The 20,362-nt window shown below is 52.8% G+C and overlaps 6 protein-coding genes across 6 annotated transcripts; 4 read left to right on the top strand and 2 right to left on the bottom strand.

Moving 5' to 3' along the window:
* Positions 1-945: 945 nt before the first annotated feature.
* Positions 946-1,889, bottom strand: BO94DRAFT_614283 (NAD(P)-binding protein; the record flags this gene model as incomplete). The annotated part of the gene is made up of 6 exons (XM_025616731.1): positions 946-1,169; positions 1,284-1,393; positions 1,424-1,539; positions 1,630-1,665; positions 1,696-1,771; positions 1,861-1,889. 6 exons carry the CDS (start codon positions 1,887-1,889, stop codon positions 946-948), a joined length of 591 nt encoding a protein of 196 aa, XP_025461479.1.
* A 1,005-nt stretch (positions 1,890-2,894) lies between these two features.
* Positions 2,895-3,320, top strand: BO94DRAFT_480079 (uncharacterized protein; the record flags this gene model as incomplete). Its single annotated transcript, XM_025608776.1, has 1 exon — positions 2,895-3,320. One exon carries the CDS (start codon positions 2,895-2,897, stop codon positions 3,318-3,320), a length of 426 nt encoding a protein of 141 aa, XP_025461478.1.
* An 88-nt stretch (positions 3,321-3,408) lies between these two features.
* Positions 3,409-4,585, bottom strand: BO94DRAFT_338998 (uncharacterized protein). The gene is made up of 2 exons (XM_025607020.1): positions 3,505-4,585; positions 3,409-3,424 (listed from the first exon to the last, which is right to left on the bottom strand). The coding sequence occupies exon 1, from the start codon at positions 4,456-4,458 to the stop codon at positions 3,874-3,876; it is 585 nt and encodes a 194-aa protein (XP_025461477.1). The 5' UTR covers positions 4,459-4,585; the 3' UTR covers positions 3,409-3,424; positions 3,505-3,873.
* A 656-nt stretch (positions 4,586-5,241) lies between these two features.
* On the top strand, positions 5,242-8,942 carry BO94DRAFT_614277 (glycoside hydrolase; the record flags this gene model as incomplete). The annotated part of the gene is made up of 9 exons (XM_025616730.1): positions 5,242-5,703; positions 5,771-5,913; positions 5,988-6,359; positions 6,415-6,493; positions 6,554-6,727; positions 6,790-6,854; positions 6,905-7,129; positions 7,189-7,707; positions 7,923-8,942. 9 exons carry the CDS (start codon positions 5,242-5,244, stop codon positions 8,455-8,457), a joined length of 2,574 nt encoding a protein of 857 aa, XP_025461476.1. The 3' UTR covers positions 8,458-8,942.
* A 3,652-nt stretch (positions 8,943-12,594) lies between these two features.
* BO94DRAFT_338749 (uncharacterized protein) lies at positions 12,595-13,488 on the top strand. The gene has a single exon (XM_025607018.1). The coding sequence runs from the start codon at positions 12,745-12,747 to the stop codon at positions 13,294-13,296; it is 552 nt and encodes a 183-aa protein (XP_025461475.1). The 5' UTR covers positions 12,595-12,744; the 3' UTR covers positions 13,297-13,488.
* Position 13,489: 1 nt separating this feature from the next.
* BO94DRAFT_338846 (NACHT domain protein) lies at positions 13,490-20,146 on the top strand. Its single transcript, XM_025607019.1, has 4 exons — positions 13,490-14,131; positions 14,177-14,516; positions 14,569-14,844; positions 14,901-20,146. The coding sequence occupies exons 1-4, from the start codon at positions 13,682-13,684 to the stop codon at positions 20,021-20,023; spliced, it is 6,189 nt and encodes a 2,062-aa protein (XP_025461474.1). The 5' UTR covers positions 13,490-13,681; the 3' UTR covers positions 20,024-20,146.
* Positions 20,147-20,362: the final 216 nt, after the last annotated feature.

Below are 20,362 nucleotides of genomic sequence, written 5' to 3'. Positions count from 1 at the left end.
TCCTATCCTAGTCGGTAGTAGCGGATCGTTGTGGTGAAATGTTTTGCAAGTCTCACTGATCGCTCACGGAGGACACGTGGATCACTCTGGACAGCTTGAAACACACTCCTACTATCGCAGGGCGCGAAAGAGCTTGAGTTAAAATGATCAGACGATTCTACTTGCATGGGCCAAAGAATCGAAGCATACCTTGAGATGTGATGCTACCCTCGGCGCCACAGAAGCAATATGTATACTGCCGCTGTTGTGTCAAGAATGTTGATGGACCTCCACAGTGGCGCACAACATACTGCATACATCAATGTCGCTGATCTCTTATACGTGCTTGCAGCAAGTGCTTTCAATGATGCGCAGTAAGACCAGGGTGGTGCTATTCGACTCGGGTTTCCTGGAGGCTGGTTGGGGGAGGAGGGATGGGATATTAACGAGGGTATGTGAATTAAGGATTGGGCTTTCTGACACTTGAACGTCAGATCCTCACATTCCTTTTCACACACATCATATGGAAGTGCTGCAAAGTAGATAGTGGGAGTATTACTTGCATGTTTCAATCTTCTAACTCATGGACTGTATATTGTTGCCTGATGTTTGTGGCATGCATGATACTAGAGAATGCAGATTTAAGGTTGTGTTAAGTGCACGTTCTCGTTGGTAACGTTTCGAGGTTATATTTCAACGAGTGAGGGGATGGAAGCGTGTAAATGAGGGTTATGGGGGTATGGATCCAGAACTTTTCAGATAAACCTATCTATATTGGTGAAGATAATCAGCAAATATGATCAAATAGAGCCAATCCCATAAAGAGCTGCTAATTGAACGAACCAAGAGTCTTAGAGAGCCCATTAACAGATACTCATATAGTATCAAATGGGTTTTCTTGGAAAGCTCAATTCTGTCAACAATACGGACAAAGTAATTCCACTCTCCATTAACCCAAGGACCAATTCAATGCAACCGCAACGTCGCAGTAACAGCCGCATCCAACAATAGACTTGTCGCATTAATATAACTCGCCGACGGACTCAGCAAATACACAATTGTATCACCGACCTCCTCGCCCTCCGCCCGGACATGGGGGTTGCGTTCGAGTTCGCTGTCAAGGAGCGGGGTGCGTACCCAGGTGGGGCAGACGGCGTTGCAGCGAATGCCTTCGGCAAAGTGGTCCAAGCCTGTATGTATGTATCAGAGGGGAATTCATTATGGCAAAGAGCATAGGCAAGGCGGAGTAAAATAAAGATAAAGGAAAATAAAACACCCCTGTCATCTTGGTCACCGCCATACACGCATGCTTGGAGGATTGACATAGGGGCCTTTCCCGGCCAGTCCAGCGAGAGAATTGGCTGAACAGACGTTCAAAATTGCGTCATGACTGATATCCCGCGTGCTAGTACGGCTGGTATACGACCGTGAGGTCTGCTTCTACATGGCTGCGACTTGGGCGCGGCAGCAGAGGAACATGCCTCGGGCGTTGACAGTCTGGACGTTATCAAATATATCGATATTGGTGTCGGCGAGGAAGGTGTGGATGCCGTTGTCAATCTAGGTTGGGTGGTATTTGTTAATAATAATCAGGTTTCAATGGGTCTTTAGTGCACAAAAGAAAAAAAAAGATGGAAAGTTGGATGTGACTCTCTCATTCACTGCATAATCCAAGAGCCCGATCTTCTTGACAACAAAATCCACCATAGCCTACACACCCTCCTCGTCGGTGACTTTGACGGTGGGATGAGTGGACTGATATTCCTGATGCGTGGCGCAGGACAAGGCTTCCCTTTATATCTGTAGATGCTACTGGATCTACATCCAACAGTATAACACTGGGAAGTGGTATCCATTGGCTGTTCCAAAGGATACACAAACCTAGCAACTGTAGTATGTAACAGTTGCATACTAGGTTTGTACAATACGTGCCAGCATATCACATGTATATAAATGTCTAGATATCTTTAGTATTGCCTACAACATGAGAGAATATTAGGCCTTCATTTATTCATTCTGTTTGGAATCATCGATAATGCAAACCGAAATTAAATATTTCTGGTAAACCAGTTCATAAATCATAACCAGTCAGTCATGACCCACTGTTACGGGGATATCCGTGCGGACCCACTCTGCGATCTAATTTCCTCCCGCGTGCAATTCAGGGAAGTAATTCCGAGTCTCCCCACTTTAACTCGTATAGTACTACTATTCCCAAAGGGGCCTGCTTGGGAACAGTGCTGCCTAGTATTTGGGTGAGCTCTTCAGGCATATGATCATGTGATCCAACAGTCACACGTGACGGGGTTCTCTCTCTCTCTCTCTCTCTCTCTCTCTCATATGATTCATCATTTCCCTCCACTCTTGCCCATCAGCAGTTGGAAGGGTTTCCAGATTCTTCTCACGCCTCCTTGACGTACCTTACGTACAGCTCTACTATGGCCACGCCTACAATCCCAGGCTCCGCGCCCTATTTCCATCTGTTTCTCAAGCTCCCAGCTGAGCTACGGCTCGTAATCTGGCGTTACTGTCTGCCACAGCGAGTCGCTGAGTTAGATGTTCCTGTATACTTTGAAGATTATAAAGACATGGTCTCTGTTGTGAAAACCTCATGTCCTCTGGGTACTTCATCACTGATCAATGCCTGTCCGCCACTGCTAGCTCAAGTCTGTCGTGAATCACGGGCTGTTGCCTTTGAAACTGGAAGAGTATTTGATTCTTTCCCCGACGAAATGCCCGAAGACGCACAGTGGGAAGCCGGAAATACAATTTCTTCTGGCTGGATTGACCAGACTCGAGATTCAATTCATCTCAACTGGAACCCCTGGTATCAGCTCGATTTCCCGATATCATTCGGTTGTCCTTTGAAGTGTCTTGCGTGGCTAGGAGACAGAATGCCACGGGGTGCATCTTTGATGCTTGATTATCTTACCACGTGGCATGGTGATCCATCCCTACAACGCAGGCTGGAGATCCTGACCTGTCTACAGAGCTGGAAAGTGGTTGTACGGATAGTGGTTATCCATACTAACGCCAGAGCTGCGGCTCAGTCGGGTCTTTTCGGTCTACTGGGCGATGCACCAGTTCAAATTCTTGATATAGCCAATGAAGTGCAGATTGATCAGTTTTTTGACTTTGCGGCCAAGTGCCATGATGAGAATCATATCCCAGTGGACCTCCACCGAGACTCTACCGATTTGGTGACACGGCAGATGAAAACGTCTATTCTCGAAAAATATGGATCCATGAACGATAAGTTATTCCTAAGATTACGCCCCGCTATTATGTTTCGACTCTGCATGTGCAAGATTAAAAGGCGTCGCTCGCCTCCACCTCCTTGACGAGTCTGCTTCGAATGGATACCAATCGCGACAATATCTGACTGAACTGAAAGCTTGATTTGTGCACACAGGTTGAAACAACTCAACCCTTGAATCAACACCACCTAATGATAGAATTATAGATATGGTCAGTTCCGCCATCAATCAGGCAATGCCTCTTGGAATATACTGCCACCACGCGTACCATATGATACAATCCTTATATCCTCGCCCCCTGTCATTCCATCAACACCTCTTCCAGCTTGTTCGGACTATTTGCTCTAGAAGCGCCCACTGGGGTGTGCTGTTGAGGACATAGTATGATCAGCATTTCGGATCACCGTTGAGACGACTCTCACCCTTTTGAGCCACGTCAGCAGCGGTTAAATGACTTGCGTCATTGCCACCTTTAGTCCCATATGTTTTGATATATGTCTCGATAGCGTTGATGACTTTCGGCGTCGCGTCTTCATGGGCTTTCACTGTCGCCTCTGTGTCAATTTCCTCCCACTCGAATGGGGTCCCTGCCGAAGCTGGGTGTATTTTCGGTGTAACAGTCTGGCTCAAATTCCAGTTAGCAAGTGATCAATGCATTGGTCGGACCATCTGTCTTGCGCACCCATTTTATGCCACGCCCCTTGAGAATTTGATTGGCACCCTTGATTATAGCTGCCGCGTTGTCGGCCACACGTGCTTTATGAGTTATGGTTAATGCCTCGCGAGCACCATTAAGCTCTGTGTCAATGTTGACCTCGGTGCTTGAGGCGACTTTGGCGCGGGAACTTTGGATGCTATCCACAACTGTTGTCATCAGTGTGTCGTAGTTCACTGGCCCTTTATTCTTGAGTGCTTTGCACAGCTTGGTCACATCGGCGGTGTTACTGTATCGCGACGGAGTTTTGGCCACTCCACCCGTGGCCAGCTCTTCAGCTGTGGCCAGCACGTTCGGAGTCAAGTCTTCTCCGACAGTGGTGGATCCCGTCCATGCTTTGGTTTTCTTGCCTGTCTTTTGAATGTACCTGAGGAACTCATCGAAGTAGCATGTATTTCCGGGGCCCGTGCCGTCACAGCCAACTGCAATCACCCTTGTCGCAGGGTCATTGGCCATAATGTCGATGCGGTAAGCGTACCAATACAAGAGACTCTGTGAAAACAACATTAGCTGCGGCCATGTTTTCCCAGAGGTGATTGCTCCCAGGGGAAGGTAGTCTCATACCTGATACGGCCCGGCCAGGACATTGCCCAGCACCGAGGGGACCAGAAGGCACAGGGAAAGGCAGATAGCAACGAGCCTCATGATTGCGAGATAGGTTCAACAAGTCAAAGAGTGACAAGAGGCGAGGAAGACGGGGTTCTCAAGGCCGTAGGTATCGAGCCAGCCACTAGAGGCTATATAGACAGAAGCCTGGCCGGTCATCGCGGAACCTGGCCGAGGCTATTTCTCCTAGATTTCCCAATTCTCGGAGGAGAGTAAATGAGCCCGACTCCTTGGGGCCAATCCTTCCCTGGTTTCTCGATGTATAGGTATGAGGGATATACAGGGATATCTCTGCGTAGTTTCCCTCGAGTGGGGAGAATTCTCAGGCAGCCATCTCAATGTCGGGGCTGGTTACTGCATTGAGGATGGACCAAGACCTCGACGGCCTCGACGACCTAGGTAGCCAGGGCGATGCTGCAGGAACCTATCTAGATAGTGGGAGGCCTGAGAATTAGCGCTCACCTTTAGCCTCGCGCTATCCAAGTGCGGGATCGGGATTGGCGCAGTCGAATCCTATACTCCGCAATCCTGTGCCTTTCTTCCGGACGAGGTCCGAGTCAGTCTTCAAGGGAGTAAGGGCTAGATGAACCATTGCTCCGTGGCCGATCGGGTCTATAAAGTCGACTTCTCTCACCAACTCTTCCCCCTTGATGTTCCTCACCACGCTGCCACTCCTTCATCATCATGTCTTTCCTTTCCATCCTGGTGATTGTTTCTTCTCTCGTTTGCGGGACGGTGGCCAGCACCTGCAGCTACACTCAGGCCGTCGCCGGGGATGGCTGTTGGAGCCTGGCCGAGCGATGCGGTATCACCGAAGCCGAACTGGAAGCCTACAACCCTACATCCAACTTCTGTAACTCCATCCAAGTGGGCCAGTATGTCTGTTGCTCAGCGGGGTCGCTTCCAGACTTCTCCCCCAAGCCCTATGCCAACGGCACTTGCTACACATATACGGTTGAATCGGGAGATTCATGTGCAGCCATTGCCACTGCACACCAGATGAATGTGACGAGCATATCCGTCTTCAATAAACAGACCTGGGGCTGGGCCGGCTGTTTACATCTTCTGGTCGACCAGAGAATTTGTCTGAGCGAAGGCAACCCTCCCTTTCCATCGCCCTTGGAGAATGCGGTCTGCGGACCCCAGGTTAGCACTCCCTTGAGCGCATACTGTGAGCAATCGGCCAAATTGCCAATGCATACAATATTACTAGGTTCCAAATACCACTCAGCCGGCCGGGATGGCTCCAAGCAACTGGACTAATCTGAACCCCTGTCCTCTTAATGCCTGTTGTGACATCTGGGGCCAGTGCGGTATCACCCCCGACTTCTGTACCGATGATCCTGCTTCCACTGGGTAAGCGAAACCTCCTCCTTTCTGCCTCTGGCCCTTCTTGACAAGGCCTTGTCTAAGTCTGTCTTCTTGAATAGGGCCCCAGGAACGGCAAAGAACGGAACCAACGGCTGCATCTCCAACTGCGGCACCAACATCACTAACAATGCAGTTAAACCCAGCTCAATCAAACGGATTGGTTACTTTGAAAGCTGGAACTTGGATCGCCCGTGTTTGAACATGGATATCTCAAAGTTTCAGGGGAATGACTACTATACCCATGTCCACTGGGGCTTTGCTAACATCACGACGGACTTTCAAGTCGACGTCAGCGGTGATCAAGATCAGTTCAATGGTTTGCTCAATCTTACCGGCATCAAACGAATTCTCAGCTTTGGTGGATGGGGTTTCTCCACGGATGCTTACACCTATGAGATTCTTCGGACTGGTGTGATGGATGGTAATCGCCAGTGAGTTCCCGGAATTCCCGACTTCGTTTGCATGCAGGCATCTCACATTGCCCAGGATCCTCGCCAAGAACGTCGTTGACTTTATTGTCGATAATGGCCTTGATGGTGTCGACTTTGACTGGGAGTACCCCGGGGTATGCATTGCAATCTCAACCCTATCATCACTTAGTGTCGGTGACTAATACTGCCGTCAGGCCCAAGATATTCCAGGCATTCCACCAGACTCTACAGAATCCCCCGAAAGATATCTCGAATTTCTAAGGCTGGTGCGAACTGAGCTACCCACAAACAAGACTTTGTCAATTGCAGCTCCGGCCTCGTATTGGTATCTCAAGAACTTTCCAATCGCGAACATGTCTACCGTCGTGGTATGTGTCTCTGTTTCATTGCACCACAGCCATGCCTGACCCTTTTTTTTCTCTTCTTCAAGGATTACATTGTGTATATGACCTATGATCTTCACGGCCAGTGGGATTATGGTTCAAAATGGGCCGAGTAAGCTCCCTGTCCATACTGTCGCATACCCTACTTACACGTTCCACCAGCTCCGGATGCCCAACCGGTGGCTGCCTTCGCAGTCAGGTGAACCAGACCGAGACGGCATATGCTTTGTCTATGATCACCAAGGCCGGTGTTCCGGCCAAGAAGGTCGTGCCTGGTCTGGCTCTCTACGGACGCAGCTTCAAGATGGCCAACTCCACCTGCAGCGGACCTCAATGCCACTTCACCGGGCCGGACTCGGGCGCGGAACCAGGACCATGTACTGAAACGTAAGCCGTCGCCTCTGCTCAGCCCTCGTTGCTTTCTTCCTATATACTCACGGGCATAGCGCCGGTTATATCTCCAACTACGAAATCTACCAGATCATTGGCGAAGCTGAGAATCCCGACGTATACGGCCCCAGCAACATCACCCAGTACTACGACCAGGGAGACATACTTATCTACGACACGGACAATTGGGTCTCGTGGCTCAGTCCAGCCAGTTACGCCTCGCGACGGAGCTGGACCGACAGGCTGAATTTCGCCGGCACCTCCGACTGGGCCGTGGATTTGAACCAAACCTATCTGAACAATGGAACCGGGGACGCCGTGAGCATCGACCTTGGCGATAACTACTCCTTCTGTGACTACACCAAGAACTACACCAGTCTGGACGATCTGTATGCTGCTAGTGGAAGCCTGCATACTGAGTGTATTGCATTCTACTCTTTGCAAGTTCTGATTGACATGCTTGATGTGGCTTACGCCAACTACACCAACGTCAACAATGGTTACGATGACCTGTTCGGGTACTATGTCACATACATGAAGGACCTGGTACCGGAGGTCCTGGTTTACGACTTTATGTTCAACATCAGCATGACGACCGAGTACATGACCTTCCCTGCTCTGGGATATGGAATGGATTGTAAGTCCCCCCCTTCCGAGACTGCGACAGCAAGCCAGATACAACCCATACGCTACTCAAGCCTACACACTAACATCAACCATCAGACTTTACCTGCACACTCGGCACGGGCAAAGAAATGCCATGCACAGAGATCAATTCAACCGAATACAGACAAGAAATGAGCTACGAAGCCACGACCCTCACGATCTCCAACCAAACCGGCTACGAAACCGCGCTCACCAACGCCGGCATCGACGAAGACTGGGTTGAATACGGTGCATACACCTACTCCCTCGAGGACGCACAACCCCACGCAAGCCGGGACTTCAAGTACAAGTTCAAGGATTTCCCCGTGAAGAACGCCTCCATGGTTGTTCCCAACCCCAAGGATATTGTGACCCAGGGGATCGGGAGTATCCCGGATCTGCGGATAGCCATGCAGGCAACGTTGTTGGATATTGCACTCGGGCAATGGTTTAATGGCTCGGTGGCAGATGCGGCAGAGGCGTATAGTACACCGGTATTTATTCTGATGCAGGCGATTGATGATATGGCGAATGCGAAGAAGTTGGGCGAAGAGGAGAAGAAAGAAGAGGAGGAGGAAGAAAGACGGAAGAAGGATTTTATTTTGCTCATCGTGAGCGTCGTACTTATGGTATGTATTCCATTCCCCCTTTCTTCCCCCTCACAGCATCCCACTTACTGACACCATCAACAACCAGTTCGTCCCCATCATCGGCGAAGAAGCTGCTGCCGCCGCCGGACTCGCCGATCTGGCTCGCGGCATTGCCCTCGCCGGGGAACTTGGCAACAGCGCCCTGGCATTGTACGATACCGTCGAGGACCCCAGTTCGGCCGTCGTCAATATCCTCGGCATGTTGTTTGGAGTGGGTACCATTACCAAGGTCGCGCGCGATGGCGAAGGTCTCGCGGCGGTGGCGAAGCTGCGGAGGGAAATGTCCGCCACTGAAGTATCGGCTTTGGGCACGATTTTCAAGGATAATGATGATGTTTTGCAGTCGATTATGAAGGTGTGTCGGTATTGAGCTGTGTTGGGTGGAGATGGCTGGGTTAGGAAGGGGTTGGGGGTTTTGCTGGTCGGGATGTATACATTCAGGGAGGAAGGGAGGGATGGACCAGGCTCAGTGTCATTCTTTGGTTCGACTTTTTCCTAGTGTTCTTTTTTGTTTCCGGTGGTTTGGTTAGGTCGGTCACTCGGTGGGCGCTGATTAAACATATATTTATGTATTGACTCGATTGTTTTCTCTCATGTGTCAGCGATGAATGATAATATATTAGTAGATATATAAATCAAGAATTCTAGACCATAGCTATAGCAGAACAGAACAGATATCAAACCGGGATGATATATCTTCTAGTAGTAGGAACCTTGATTCGGAAAAAAAAGATGAGCCAGGGGTTACAAGTGAAATCATTCGAAAGCGCTACCGGGTGGGCAATGGCTGATGAGGCTGCGGGAGGGGGTGGTGCTGGCGTGCGCGCGCGCTGTCCCTGAGAGGATCGGATGTTGACAGTTGACAGCTGACAGCGCATTGGCGAGTTATGGGCGCGTGTGCAAGGACCGGGCCGGGCAAGAAAATCTAAAAAAGCGAAACAGGGTGTTTGTTGCATCTGTCCGATGGCGGGAGCAGCGGAAGGGAAATGAAGCCGTTCGGGCGGGGGATAGGGAAGAATTCCGATCTCTGGGCGGGATCACGAACTGGCAAGATTTGCATGCGCGGTGAGTTATTTTAAGTGTTGAATAGTTTCTAGGTAGGATGGGATGGATGGGTGCGATACTGAACCTGTCAGGCACGGAAGAGACGGTAGACCAGTCAGTTCGAGGGACCTGCGCGCTCGGAGCCACGGATATCTATCATCCGCATGTGCTGAATGTGGTCACGGTGGCTTATTAGGATGTTGTGAGTTGTGACTGGTTTCCCGGCGTATCCGATCGATGGTTTGCAATTGTGGTGGGATGCATTGTCTGTCCGGCGCTTCGAGAGTAGGTGGTTGGCTATACGTCTGTCTGGGTCAAGTATATTCCGGCTTGGTAAGATCCATCTAGACCGGCCCATCAGCCAGCCCGCGCGCGCTGAACCGTCAGCACCTTGGGATCGCAGCTGACAGCCCCATGCTGCTGCACTGCGAGCTAGTCGGGCGCGCCAGCCCGGGCCAGACCATCTGACACGTCGGATAACGAGGCAGCCTGGCAAATGACCCAAGCGCCAGCCGAGTCCCGAATATTGGAAGCGACGGGGCAAGGGGAAGAATACCTAGCTAGTTCTAGGGGAGAGAGCGCTGGGTAGAGGGAGGTTCAGGTCTTGGTTTATGGTAGCATCCGCTTTAATCTACCTCAGATGTATCCCGGCGATCTGTAATATATGTTAATCTGTTCTGAGAGCTGACCTGCCCAGTAATTCGAGCGTAGGGTCGCTCACAGGAAGCGCTAGGGGAATTATGTGGCAGTGTTTGGAGCTTATGCACTGTGAGTCGAGGGGTCCAGAAGAGGCTAAGAGGGTTGCATGAGGTACCATTTTCGAGCAGTAGCGTTGAAACGGCGAGGGTTTAGTGCCTGTCGCAAAATAGATGCTCGATGGCTGGAATCTGGAAAGGAAGCGGAAATCAAATCATCCGAAGAACACGGAGTAAATGGAAAGACCCCTTAGGTGCCCACGTTGCCAGATAACTTTCGCGAAATCACGCAGCCTTGGATGCTCGGCTCAGCTCCGATAACAAGCACTCATACACGGTATGGAGGCACTCGCTTCTCTGCAGCTGCAGTCGCTCCGCAGATTGCCGCCGCGGGCCTCGTCATGGTGGATCTGTCTACCATGCGTGATCATTCATCATTGTGGCACAGGAGGCTAGCGATTGACACATTCCGTGCAGGACGCACTAATAGGTAGGAGTGCCCGATGGTTGATTCCATATGACTCGAGACTCGAGAGTACTTTGTCGAGGGTAGTCGCTAGCAAGCGGAGCTGAGCAGGTCTGCTCAATGCTCTGTCATCTGTAATTTGCCAAGTGGGGGAGCTGAGGCCGAGGGAGCTAATTATGGACGATTAAGCACTCGTCCAGCAGCGGAAAAGTGGACCCGTTGCTCGCGGGGTGAGGAGGTTGGCAGGATATTTTCATTTTGACGGCATGATCGACATTATCCATAGGCGCGGTGCCAGAAGCTCGGGTAGACTTCGGGGGGTGTACTGTGTAGGTAGATACTAGATAGAATGTAGGTAGAAGATCAATGACTTGAGTTCACATCATTCACCCCACATGGTACTTTGTTGGTTAATGGTTTTTGCACCCAGGCAGGTTCCCGCATCGTGGAAAACTCAAGAGTCTCAGACGCTAGACCACTACGGGATCGATCATCGAACCCGTCATTACCCGTCCTGGATTGGGGGCCTCGGGAGTGTCCCTCGGTCGCCTTCCATTGCGGTTCATGGCTCACGGTTCACGGTTCACGGTTCACGGTTCACGGTTCACGGTTCACGATTCCCCCCTCGAGGCCAAGCAAGGACCAACTCCGCACGCGGTTCATCCAAATCATTATGATCCAACCCACTTCAGCGGAGTCTCCCGACTCTGTCCATCCGCATCGGCCATCAGAATCAAACCCCCCAATCTAACTCAAATCTTGGTCCAGCGCCAAGTCTCCAGAATCGTAGGAACCTCGGATAATCTGGTTGATGGTCAATCAATCAGGTCTTACCAACCAGGAACGTCAATGCGAGGGAACAGCGGGTTTTATACCGGTTCCTCCGTATTTCACACGCCCCTCAGGCAGCCACAGGCAGCCAAGCAGACGGGTACTTAGGTAATCATCACGTGGGCGCCAAAGTTATCCCGTTGCTGAAGTTGGAACTTGGAAGCCTCACAAATCTTCGATTTCCCGCGCCCCGCCTGATGAGCAATGACGAGACTCTTCCGTATATCCATTTTCACCCTTGCACAGGGGTTCAAACCCACGGAGCTGTCTCCTGGATGAATCAGATTTGTCCATCGCCTGCAATCCCACGAGCTCCATCAAACTAATGTACGTCTCTCAATCTGGCTAGTCAAAATTCCTGGTCGCAAAATTCGGGTTCCATTCTCCCGCATCGGGGACTACGCGGCCAGGAGAAATCTGGAAAAGTGCAAATCAGACCTTGTCTACTCCGCGGTGCCCCAGTCAAACTCTCAGCACTTGCCTCTGCGGAGGTCCCGGATCGTGTGCCCACCACACCAAGCGGGCCGGGGCGGTTCCTCAGCCGGGAGTCTGTGTGCGCTGCCAACCATGGACAGAAAGTCTTGGGGAGGGGCACCTGCCAGCCTGCCAGCCTACCAGAGATTTGTCCACACCCCGACGAAGATTTGCGGATACTATAGAGCAGTTCCCAGCAAGTGCTTGGAATGTCAAACTGAGTGATGGGTCAGAATGACCTCTCCGTCACCTACTAGGGCGGTACTAGGTAGGCAACCATCATCCCTCCTGGGTGTGGGGTGGGACCGTGTGCCGGCTGAATAGCCCGGGAGGATTACAGAGCAAGAACTTACTGTGTACTACTATAGTACATTCCATCCCAGGCTGATCCAACTTTGGTCCTGCCAGCCGAGCAGGAATTAGCCAATCTACGTCCATCCCCTCGATCGGCAGTTCGTCTGGCCCTGGGCGATGCGGGTTTGTCCACCCCCGTCGACTCCCGCCCATCGCCCGTCACCATTGGTCCCCGACCGGCAGCTTTGGGCCCATCCAGCCCCCACCCCAGACAGTCTGGACGATCACGTCTCTCTCGTTTCTCAGGCAGCCACAAGCTGAAGAACCACCCTAGCAAGGATCATAGCTCTTCGCTAGACCATGCAGGATGTAGGGGGATGCACTACGGGAATAAGGAGCTCTGCTCGCCTAGTCCAGCGCGGACTCCGAATCGCTGACCAGACCGGCCCACCGAGAGCCAATGTGAGCTTGACTTGCCAGCCCTGATTCCGGCTCGTGGATGGTCAGCACCATATGGAGTATAGCCCGTGTCGAATGACAGGAAAGTTCCGAGACACTGGTGCTAGTGTGGAGAGGGACATCACGCTTGCTCAGCTTGTTCGGTGCCGCTCCACTGCGCATCCCGTCTGCATGGTCACGATGGGACAGCCAGCTGGGAGGCCCGGCTCAGAATCCACTGTACTTTTTCTGTATCTGATACGCTCACTGTGTCATCATGGAGTTTCCTCCCCATTCACATGCGAATGCTCAGGGGCGAATGCATTCGTGATGTCAACGCAGCGGGCTGATGTCGATGGGGACCAAACTTCGATCTACAGAAAGGGTGCAACGACATGCTTTCGCAACCCCAGTGAGAGTCATCACTCTATTGGCCCCTTCCCAAAGAAACTTGGATTTGGAATTCTCAGCCGGCCTGGCGGTGCTGAGAGGTCGGAGATAGCTGGGGGCCCATTAGAATCGGACCCTCTCAGCCACACTATGCTGCAAAGGGAACGATTGTGGATGAGGGACAAGCTTGCCACTATTGCTCGGTTGCACATCTGGCTGAAAAGCAAACCCACATGATTGCATCAGCCCCGGTCAACCACCCTGGCTCGAAGTCTCGTTGCTTTTTGCTCTTATATAAGTGGGATCCCCTGCAGCAGAGCACATCTTCTCCCCAGACCGAGGATACCCTCTTAATCAATACCTATTTTCTTCCATGTGTTAAGTCGCCGGTTTGCGTCGCTTTCTTTGTTGTATAGTGAGTTGTCGCCGCTGCTCCTCCGGAGAGACCACTGCTGAGCCTGACCTCCCTCCGCGGCCTACAGTTCCCCCCTCCCGACATCCTCAGCAGACGCCACAACTCACTCGCGTGCCTTCTCCCGTAAAGTTCACTCCACCGCCGAAGATAATTGACACTCCGAAACTCCCTCACATTCCCAAACGAACTGATCCTCCGAAAATCACAATGGCTCCGTCTATCCTGTCCCCCGTTCCGAGCAGCTTTCCCTCTCCTCTCTCCCCCAAGGTGCCCAGGCGCATCTCGGGATTCGCTGAAAGTGACACCCTCTCCAACAATGGCATGTCTCGCTCAATCACATCCCGGAGGGTATCCTCTCGCAGGCTTGACCCTCAGGAGACGGAGTTCTCTAGAAGACTGTCTTCCCTCCAGCGTCAGACCGGCGATGAGCTGGGTATGGCCATCTCGGGTGACTCCTATGAGATGGTTTTGTCCTGGATCCATGATGAACGTCTGAGCCTCATGCCCCCAGAGGGAAGCAGTTATGACAAGGTCCTAGGCTGGGCACAGCTATTTGTCGAAAGACTGCGGACCTTTGAGTTGGCCATCGAGGACTTTACCAATGTCAGCGGCCTTGCCTTCCAGATGGCTTACGGTTACTGTCTGTCGCTCCTCAAGGTAGGTTCTCCCATTAAAATGCAAGCACTGCGCTAATCCAACCAGCTGGGTGACGAGAATGCCTCTGCATTGATGACCTCTTTCGGGTTCTTCTACAGCACCTCAACATCGCTCGGGAATCTGCTCGAACGGACCGAGCTCTTCAGCGTCACCGGCGATATCCGGAGACAGCTAGTGCAGGCATTAGAAGACCTGGTGAACCTGGTCGCCCATGTGTCTACCCGCTTCCAAAAAGCCGTTCTCAGGCTGGGCGAGGATTACGAATACATAAACATCTACGAAACTTTCCCAAATGAGATCCACAGGTTCCACCGAGGTTGTGAGGAGATTGGAGAGTCCATGTGGCAACAGCAGCTCTTGAAGGAGCTCGGTGATGAAGGCAAAGGTAGGATCCCACTTTGCCGTCTGGTGTTGACTGGTTACTGACTGCCCTCTAGTCGCCGAGGTGAAGGCTGTAAAGTCATGGCTTACCCCTGAAGATCGTGTTCTCTCCAACGTTGCCGAGACGGTCTCGCATCTCGCTCACGACCGCGAGGAGATGACCTGCCGCTGGGTCAAGCCCTCCCTGTTCGACTTCTTGACAAGTCAGCACAAGATCCTGTCCATTGCCGGTAAGGCAGGTTCCGGTAAAACTGTCCTGGCCTCCGTGATTGTTGACAGCCTGCAACACCCCATTCGCGGGATCACCTACAAAACCCTGTTCATTCCCATCAGTGAGTATTCTTCTCGGATGTGCCACTCCTACAGCTCTGACTGATGCGGGTATCAGATGCCAGACTTCCGGCAGGAACCAGACCCCGAGCCATCGCCAAGGCCATCCTCTCCCAGCTGTTCGAAAAGCGCATTGGCAACGTCCAGCTGCTCCAGATCCTGACCGATGCTCTGCAGCGCAGCAAGAAGGCCACGAACGATAATGACTACGACAACATTCTCTGGAACGCACTGGAGCGTGCGTTGGGAGCCGCCCTTCGCGGCGCCAAGGAGCTGGTCATTGTTGTCGATGGCGTCGACGAGGCTTCTTGCGGAGAAGCCGCCCTTCTACAGAGATTGACCGCTGCCACTACAGCAGGCACCAACGTGAAACTGATTGCCCTTGGTGCCACCAAGCCCCCTGCGGCACCGGGTCACGTCTGTGTGCAGGTGACGGAGGAGCGGATCTTCGAGGATATTGCCACTGTAGTGCGAGGCCAGTTCCTGGAGCACAAGGAAAGTGTGGTCTTCCCAGAGCTGGATGAGATTGAGCAGGAGTCTATCGTGGATCGCATCACCGAGGCATCCCACGGCTCCTTTCTCTGGGCCAAGCTCGCCGTGAAGCGTGTTCGCACCGCAGAAAATCTCGAGGGCCTACTCAAAGCCGTGGACGGCGTTACTGATAAGCTGTCCATTACCGACTTTGTCCTCCAGACTGTGCAGCAGAAGGGTGTCACTGACGAGGCTCGCTTGATGCTGTTGTGGCTTGCGACTGCTGATCGCCCCCTCCTCATTAAGGAGCTGCAGACCCTGACCTCAATCCAGGTTGACAAATTGGCAATCGCCGAGGGTCATAACCCAGAGCCGTTGAAAGTTCTCAAGCCCGTCAACTCCCTTGTATTCGTACAGGATGGACAGGTGTATCTCCGCCACGGCCTCGTCCGCAGTGCGGTCTTGGAGGTGTTCTCCAAGGGCAAGTTGATTCCTAACATCAAGGACAGACATGCCGACTTTGTTACCCGGCTGTTGGTTTACATCAAGTCCTTCGTCACTGAACCACAGGCTAAGGAACCGTCTCTCACTCCTCTCAATGGCTACGAAACCGATTCGCTCATCAGCCGGTACCCTCTGCTTGACTTTGCGGTCCGCTATTGGGTGTCGCACATCAGGCAGACAACGGTCTTCGTTAATCAGGGCGAGGTTGCTGCGGCCAAGGAGTTTGCCAAGGTGTTCCCGGGCTCTATTACCGTTCTCCTGCTTCAAACCACTCTGTGGGCCAACAGACCGAGTCCTGAACTCTTGACTTACCAGACCACGGTCACCACGTTCTGCCGCCAGATCCTGACTCCGAACCACCGGGTGACTCTTCAGTCCATCATCAACCTGGCACTCTTCTTCCGGGACGTTGATTACGTCCCGGAGGCTACTCCCTTGTTCTTCGAGGCCACCACGTTGAGCCGCACGTTGCTGACCACCAGCCCATCTTTCTCCGCACAGTTGGCTAGCATCTTCCTCGAGCTCACAGTGAGCAGAGTCACCGAAACCAAAACGGAGATCATGGCCAAGAGGGAGCAGATTCTCGTACTCCTTGTCGACTGTTACACGAAGCTCTACGGAGAGACCCACAAGACCGTCATCGCCACTCGGGAGCAGCTGGTCAAGCACTATCAAACAATCAAGGAGTTCCAGAAAGCAGAGGAAATTACCCGTCTCATCCGGCTTGTCACTACCGGTGAACAAGGCACCGAGTCTCGTGAATTCCACGGGGATTGGGGTGTGCGCGTGAGAGGACATCACCGCAAGGTCATCCAGACCCGAATCAACGACTTCTTGGAGGCCGAAGAGCATGACGAACTGATTGACCGGTTTGAATCGTTTGACTTCGAGGCCCACACCAAGGAGGCCGAGCGGTATGCCGCCGAAGGCAAGTTCGAGCTCGCGGAGCTTATCTACGTCGAAATCTGGCAGCGAGTGAGCAGGGAGTGTCGCACCAACTACTCGGCCTTGTGGGAAGAGAGGAAGATGGCGTCGGTTCTTGCCTACTCCAAGTTCCTAAAGACTCAAAAGAGAGAATACGAAGCCTCCTCTATCCTGACCAGTGTTTGGCAGGAGTACGAGCAGACCAGCATGTCCATCTCCGAAAGCTCGGTCTCTCACTTCCAGGAAATTGCCAAGATGATGAAGGTGGTGGGGCTGTCTACCTTGGCTTTGACCGTCTTCAAGCACTGCTCTGAGTACTACAAAAGCACCAATCGGACGCAGACGTCGAGCTACAAGGAGGTGCAGCAGAGCATCCAGACCACTACGAAGGAGGTCATGCAGTCCTTCAGCAGCTCGTCTACTGTCACGTCGGAGACGACCTTGGAGGAAATGGTGTATGAGGCATCGACCTCCATTGCCACGGTTGACCAGACATCCTTCACTGCCACGCACAGTCTCATCGGCCTGTACGTTGAGCAGCATCGCTGGCAGGATGCGACCCGGGTGATCAAGAGGGTCCTCCATGGTGTTTGGCCTTCTCTCTTTGCTGCCAACCTGCAGGATGTCACCCTCCCCGCGAAGCACGTGGAAAGCTGCGTCGAACTTGCCGAGCGTCTCAGCAGGTGCTACTATGCCCGCCGTCGTCTGAGCAAGGAGGAAGACATCCGCGTCCGCATCTACCGTGCGTTCCGCGGTGGGAGAAAGGTCGATGACAAGCTCCGGGAACGCATCACCAACGAGCTCCTGCGCTTGCTGGAGCGTAACACGCAGACTGACAAGATCATCAACCTTCGTCAGGAGTTGTTGAATGACTATGTCAAGCACTACGGCCCTGAGAACCCTGTGGTGATCAAGACTCTGTGGACTTTGGCAGAACTGACGCGCCCTCGTCCCATCTTCGTTGACTACTACTTGCAGATTGTCCGCACTCTAAACAAGGACTCCCCCACCTGCCACCCGGAGGCCTTTGAGCCACTGGTCATTGTTGCCACCGAGCTTTGGAACCAGGGTCGCTACTCCGATGCTGTGCACTACTTCAGGATCATCTTCACGACCTTCTTGAACCAGCCCAAGCAGAGCCCCAAGTTCCAGGACCAGACCTTCGTGCGGGAGATCTTCAGCCGGTATACCCATTGCTTGCGCAGCGTCCGTACCGAATTCACTGTCTTGCATCAGGTCACTGTCGACTACCATGCTAAGGTCAAGGCGGTGTTCAGTGCGACTGCTTCCATCAGCCTCCAGGCCACCCTGACCCTCGCGAAGCTCTGCCAGGAGTCTAAGCAATACGAGCTTCAGGCGATTACTCTCTACGAAGAGCTGCTCAAGAGCAAGTCCGAGGAGCTTGATCTTCAGGAGATCTCCAGCACTCTGGACGCGATCTACGAGGAGCAGGCCGCGATTGTGACGTCCACCAAGTCTGAGTCGGTGTCTACTGCGCAGGTCGAGCGCGCCGTCAAGGTCCTGAGGAAGCGCATCAGCACCGTGCGCAAGACCCATGGTTGGGCCCACGAGGAATCGCTTTCCAAGATGAAGGAGATGGTCACCTTCTACGCTGAGCGCAATGAAACCGAGACTGTGGTGCAAGAGCTCAAAGAAGCGACCGTGCAGATTCTGTCCTCGGAGACCTCCTCGACCCGGTTGATTGCCGCCGCCTCCACGATCGCCTCCAGCTATATCGCATCGAATCAGGTCCAGAAGGCTACTGAGCTTACTCAGGAGATCTATCGCCAGATTGTCATGAAGGACACCGCTAACGCCAAGTCGGTGCAGTTCGACCTCGCATCCAAGGAGCGTCAGAGCCTCACCTTCTTGGCCCAGCTCGAGTATAGTCTGCGCCGCAGCTCGTCGACTACCATCACCGAGATTCTCGCGGCGCTGACAACGGAGTACGTCTACTTCGAAGAATTCCGCAGTCAGCTCAAGTCCAAGACCAGCTCCATCCACACAGTCTCTGTGTCTACTGCCCGCCTGTACCACTTCCTGGTCGCCAACAACCGCCAGACCGCCGCTGCTCGCGTGTTTGATGACTTTGTTGACTATTTCGTCGCCACCGAGGGCAAGCGGGTCAAGTTGACCGAGCCTGCGCAGGTGCGGATCTTTGCCGAGACCATCCTGCGCCACTTCAGCTCCCACCGCTCGGATGACTTTGTCCGCTCAATTGGTATCACCAGCAACGAGTACGTTGACCAGCTGCTGAAGAGCCAGAGATGGGGTAGTGCCTGCGACCTGGCCCTGGCCTCGTTCCATTACATCAAGTCCCATCAGGAGGTCTACCGCTCCGTCGGCATTGTCAAGTTCGTCTTCACACTGGGTATGCTCATCGCGGGCCGTGACCTCGTCGCGCGCCCTGACGAAGCCTCTCGCAAGAAGATGCTGGGAGTCTCGGGTGTCATAATCAAGGAGGCACTCACCGTCATCAAGGGCCTGAAGCTCGACATGGGCGGCGTGAACTTTGAGCAGCTCAGCAAGCTGATTGGACTGCTGGGTGAGCAGGAAGACTACGCGAACCTGGCATGGCTTCTCACCATTCTGTGGGACAGCCGCGAGGCCCATCGCAACTGGCCCCATTACACTCTGGCTCTGGGACACCGCCTCATTATTGCCCGATTCCGCATTGGCAAGTACAAGGACGCTCTTCGCCTGGCCGAAGACATTGCTTACAACTGCCGTCGCGTGCACGGACCTCGTCACCCCAGCACGCTGGAGATGTCGGTTCTGTTGACGCAGCTGTACACCAAGGTGGCGACCAAGAACCAGGCCCACAAGGAGCTGGCCAACCGCTACTACAAGAAGTGTGCTGGCGTGCACGAGGGTATCCTGCGTGCCTTCAGCGACCCCTACTACGCCGACTTTGAGGGCGGCCTGGAGGCCACTTTGAGCATGGACGGCTCTGCGTACGAGGTTGACATGCGGGACACCACCGACAGCACCTTTTCCGAGGGCCAGCATGTTAAGCAGCACCTGCATCTGTTCAAGTTGGCCGTGGAGCGTCTGGGCGACTGGCCTGGCGACTACAGTGACTACGAGCGCATGAATGCCGATGTGTTCCGGGAGTTCCCGGAGGAGATGAAGGGGGTGGAGGGAGTTGAGAAGTGGAACCTGAAGTCGTTTGGCGGTGGCAAGGCCGAGAGCGATGATGATGTGTTGAACCTGGACCTGCAGACTTGGGATATTCTTGATACCCACGTGAGCCCGGCTGCTGTTGAGGAGGAAGAGTTATAATGATTATGTTCGCTTATTGACGTCTGATGTTATTTGGTTTTGCCTGATTGATTCCCATTTGATCGTTATTTCTTACTTACCTAATTTACTGCTTCTACTGCTTCTACTGGTTACGCCTTGATTCTTACATCGGTATGGTTTAAATAGTATAATAGGGTGACCTCGATAAGCCTTAATTGATATCTTACCAGTAAAACAAGCCAGTTAATTCGACATCGCATCTGATTCCACCCATCTAACAAGTGCATGGTATGGACCACAAAATATAATACCCAGCTGATATATAGTTTCTTTTCGTTGACATTCCAGCCAAACATAAAGTTTCCCTTTCAAATAAAT

This window comes from Aspergillus sclerotioniger, assembly GCF_003184525.1.
Source record: "Aspergillus sclerotioniger CBS 115572 chromosome Unknown BO94scaffold_57, whole genome shotgun sequence".
In the NCBI taxonomy this organism is placed as follows: domain Eukaryota; kingdom Fungi; phylum Ascomycota; class Eurotiomycetes; order Eurotiales; family Aspergillaceae; genus Aspergillus; species Aspergillus sclerotioniger.
The sequence above is the reverse complement of the archived record's forward strand: the minus strand, read 5'-3'. Positions and strand labels throughout refer to the sequence as shown.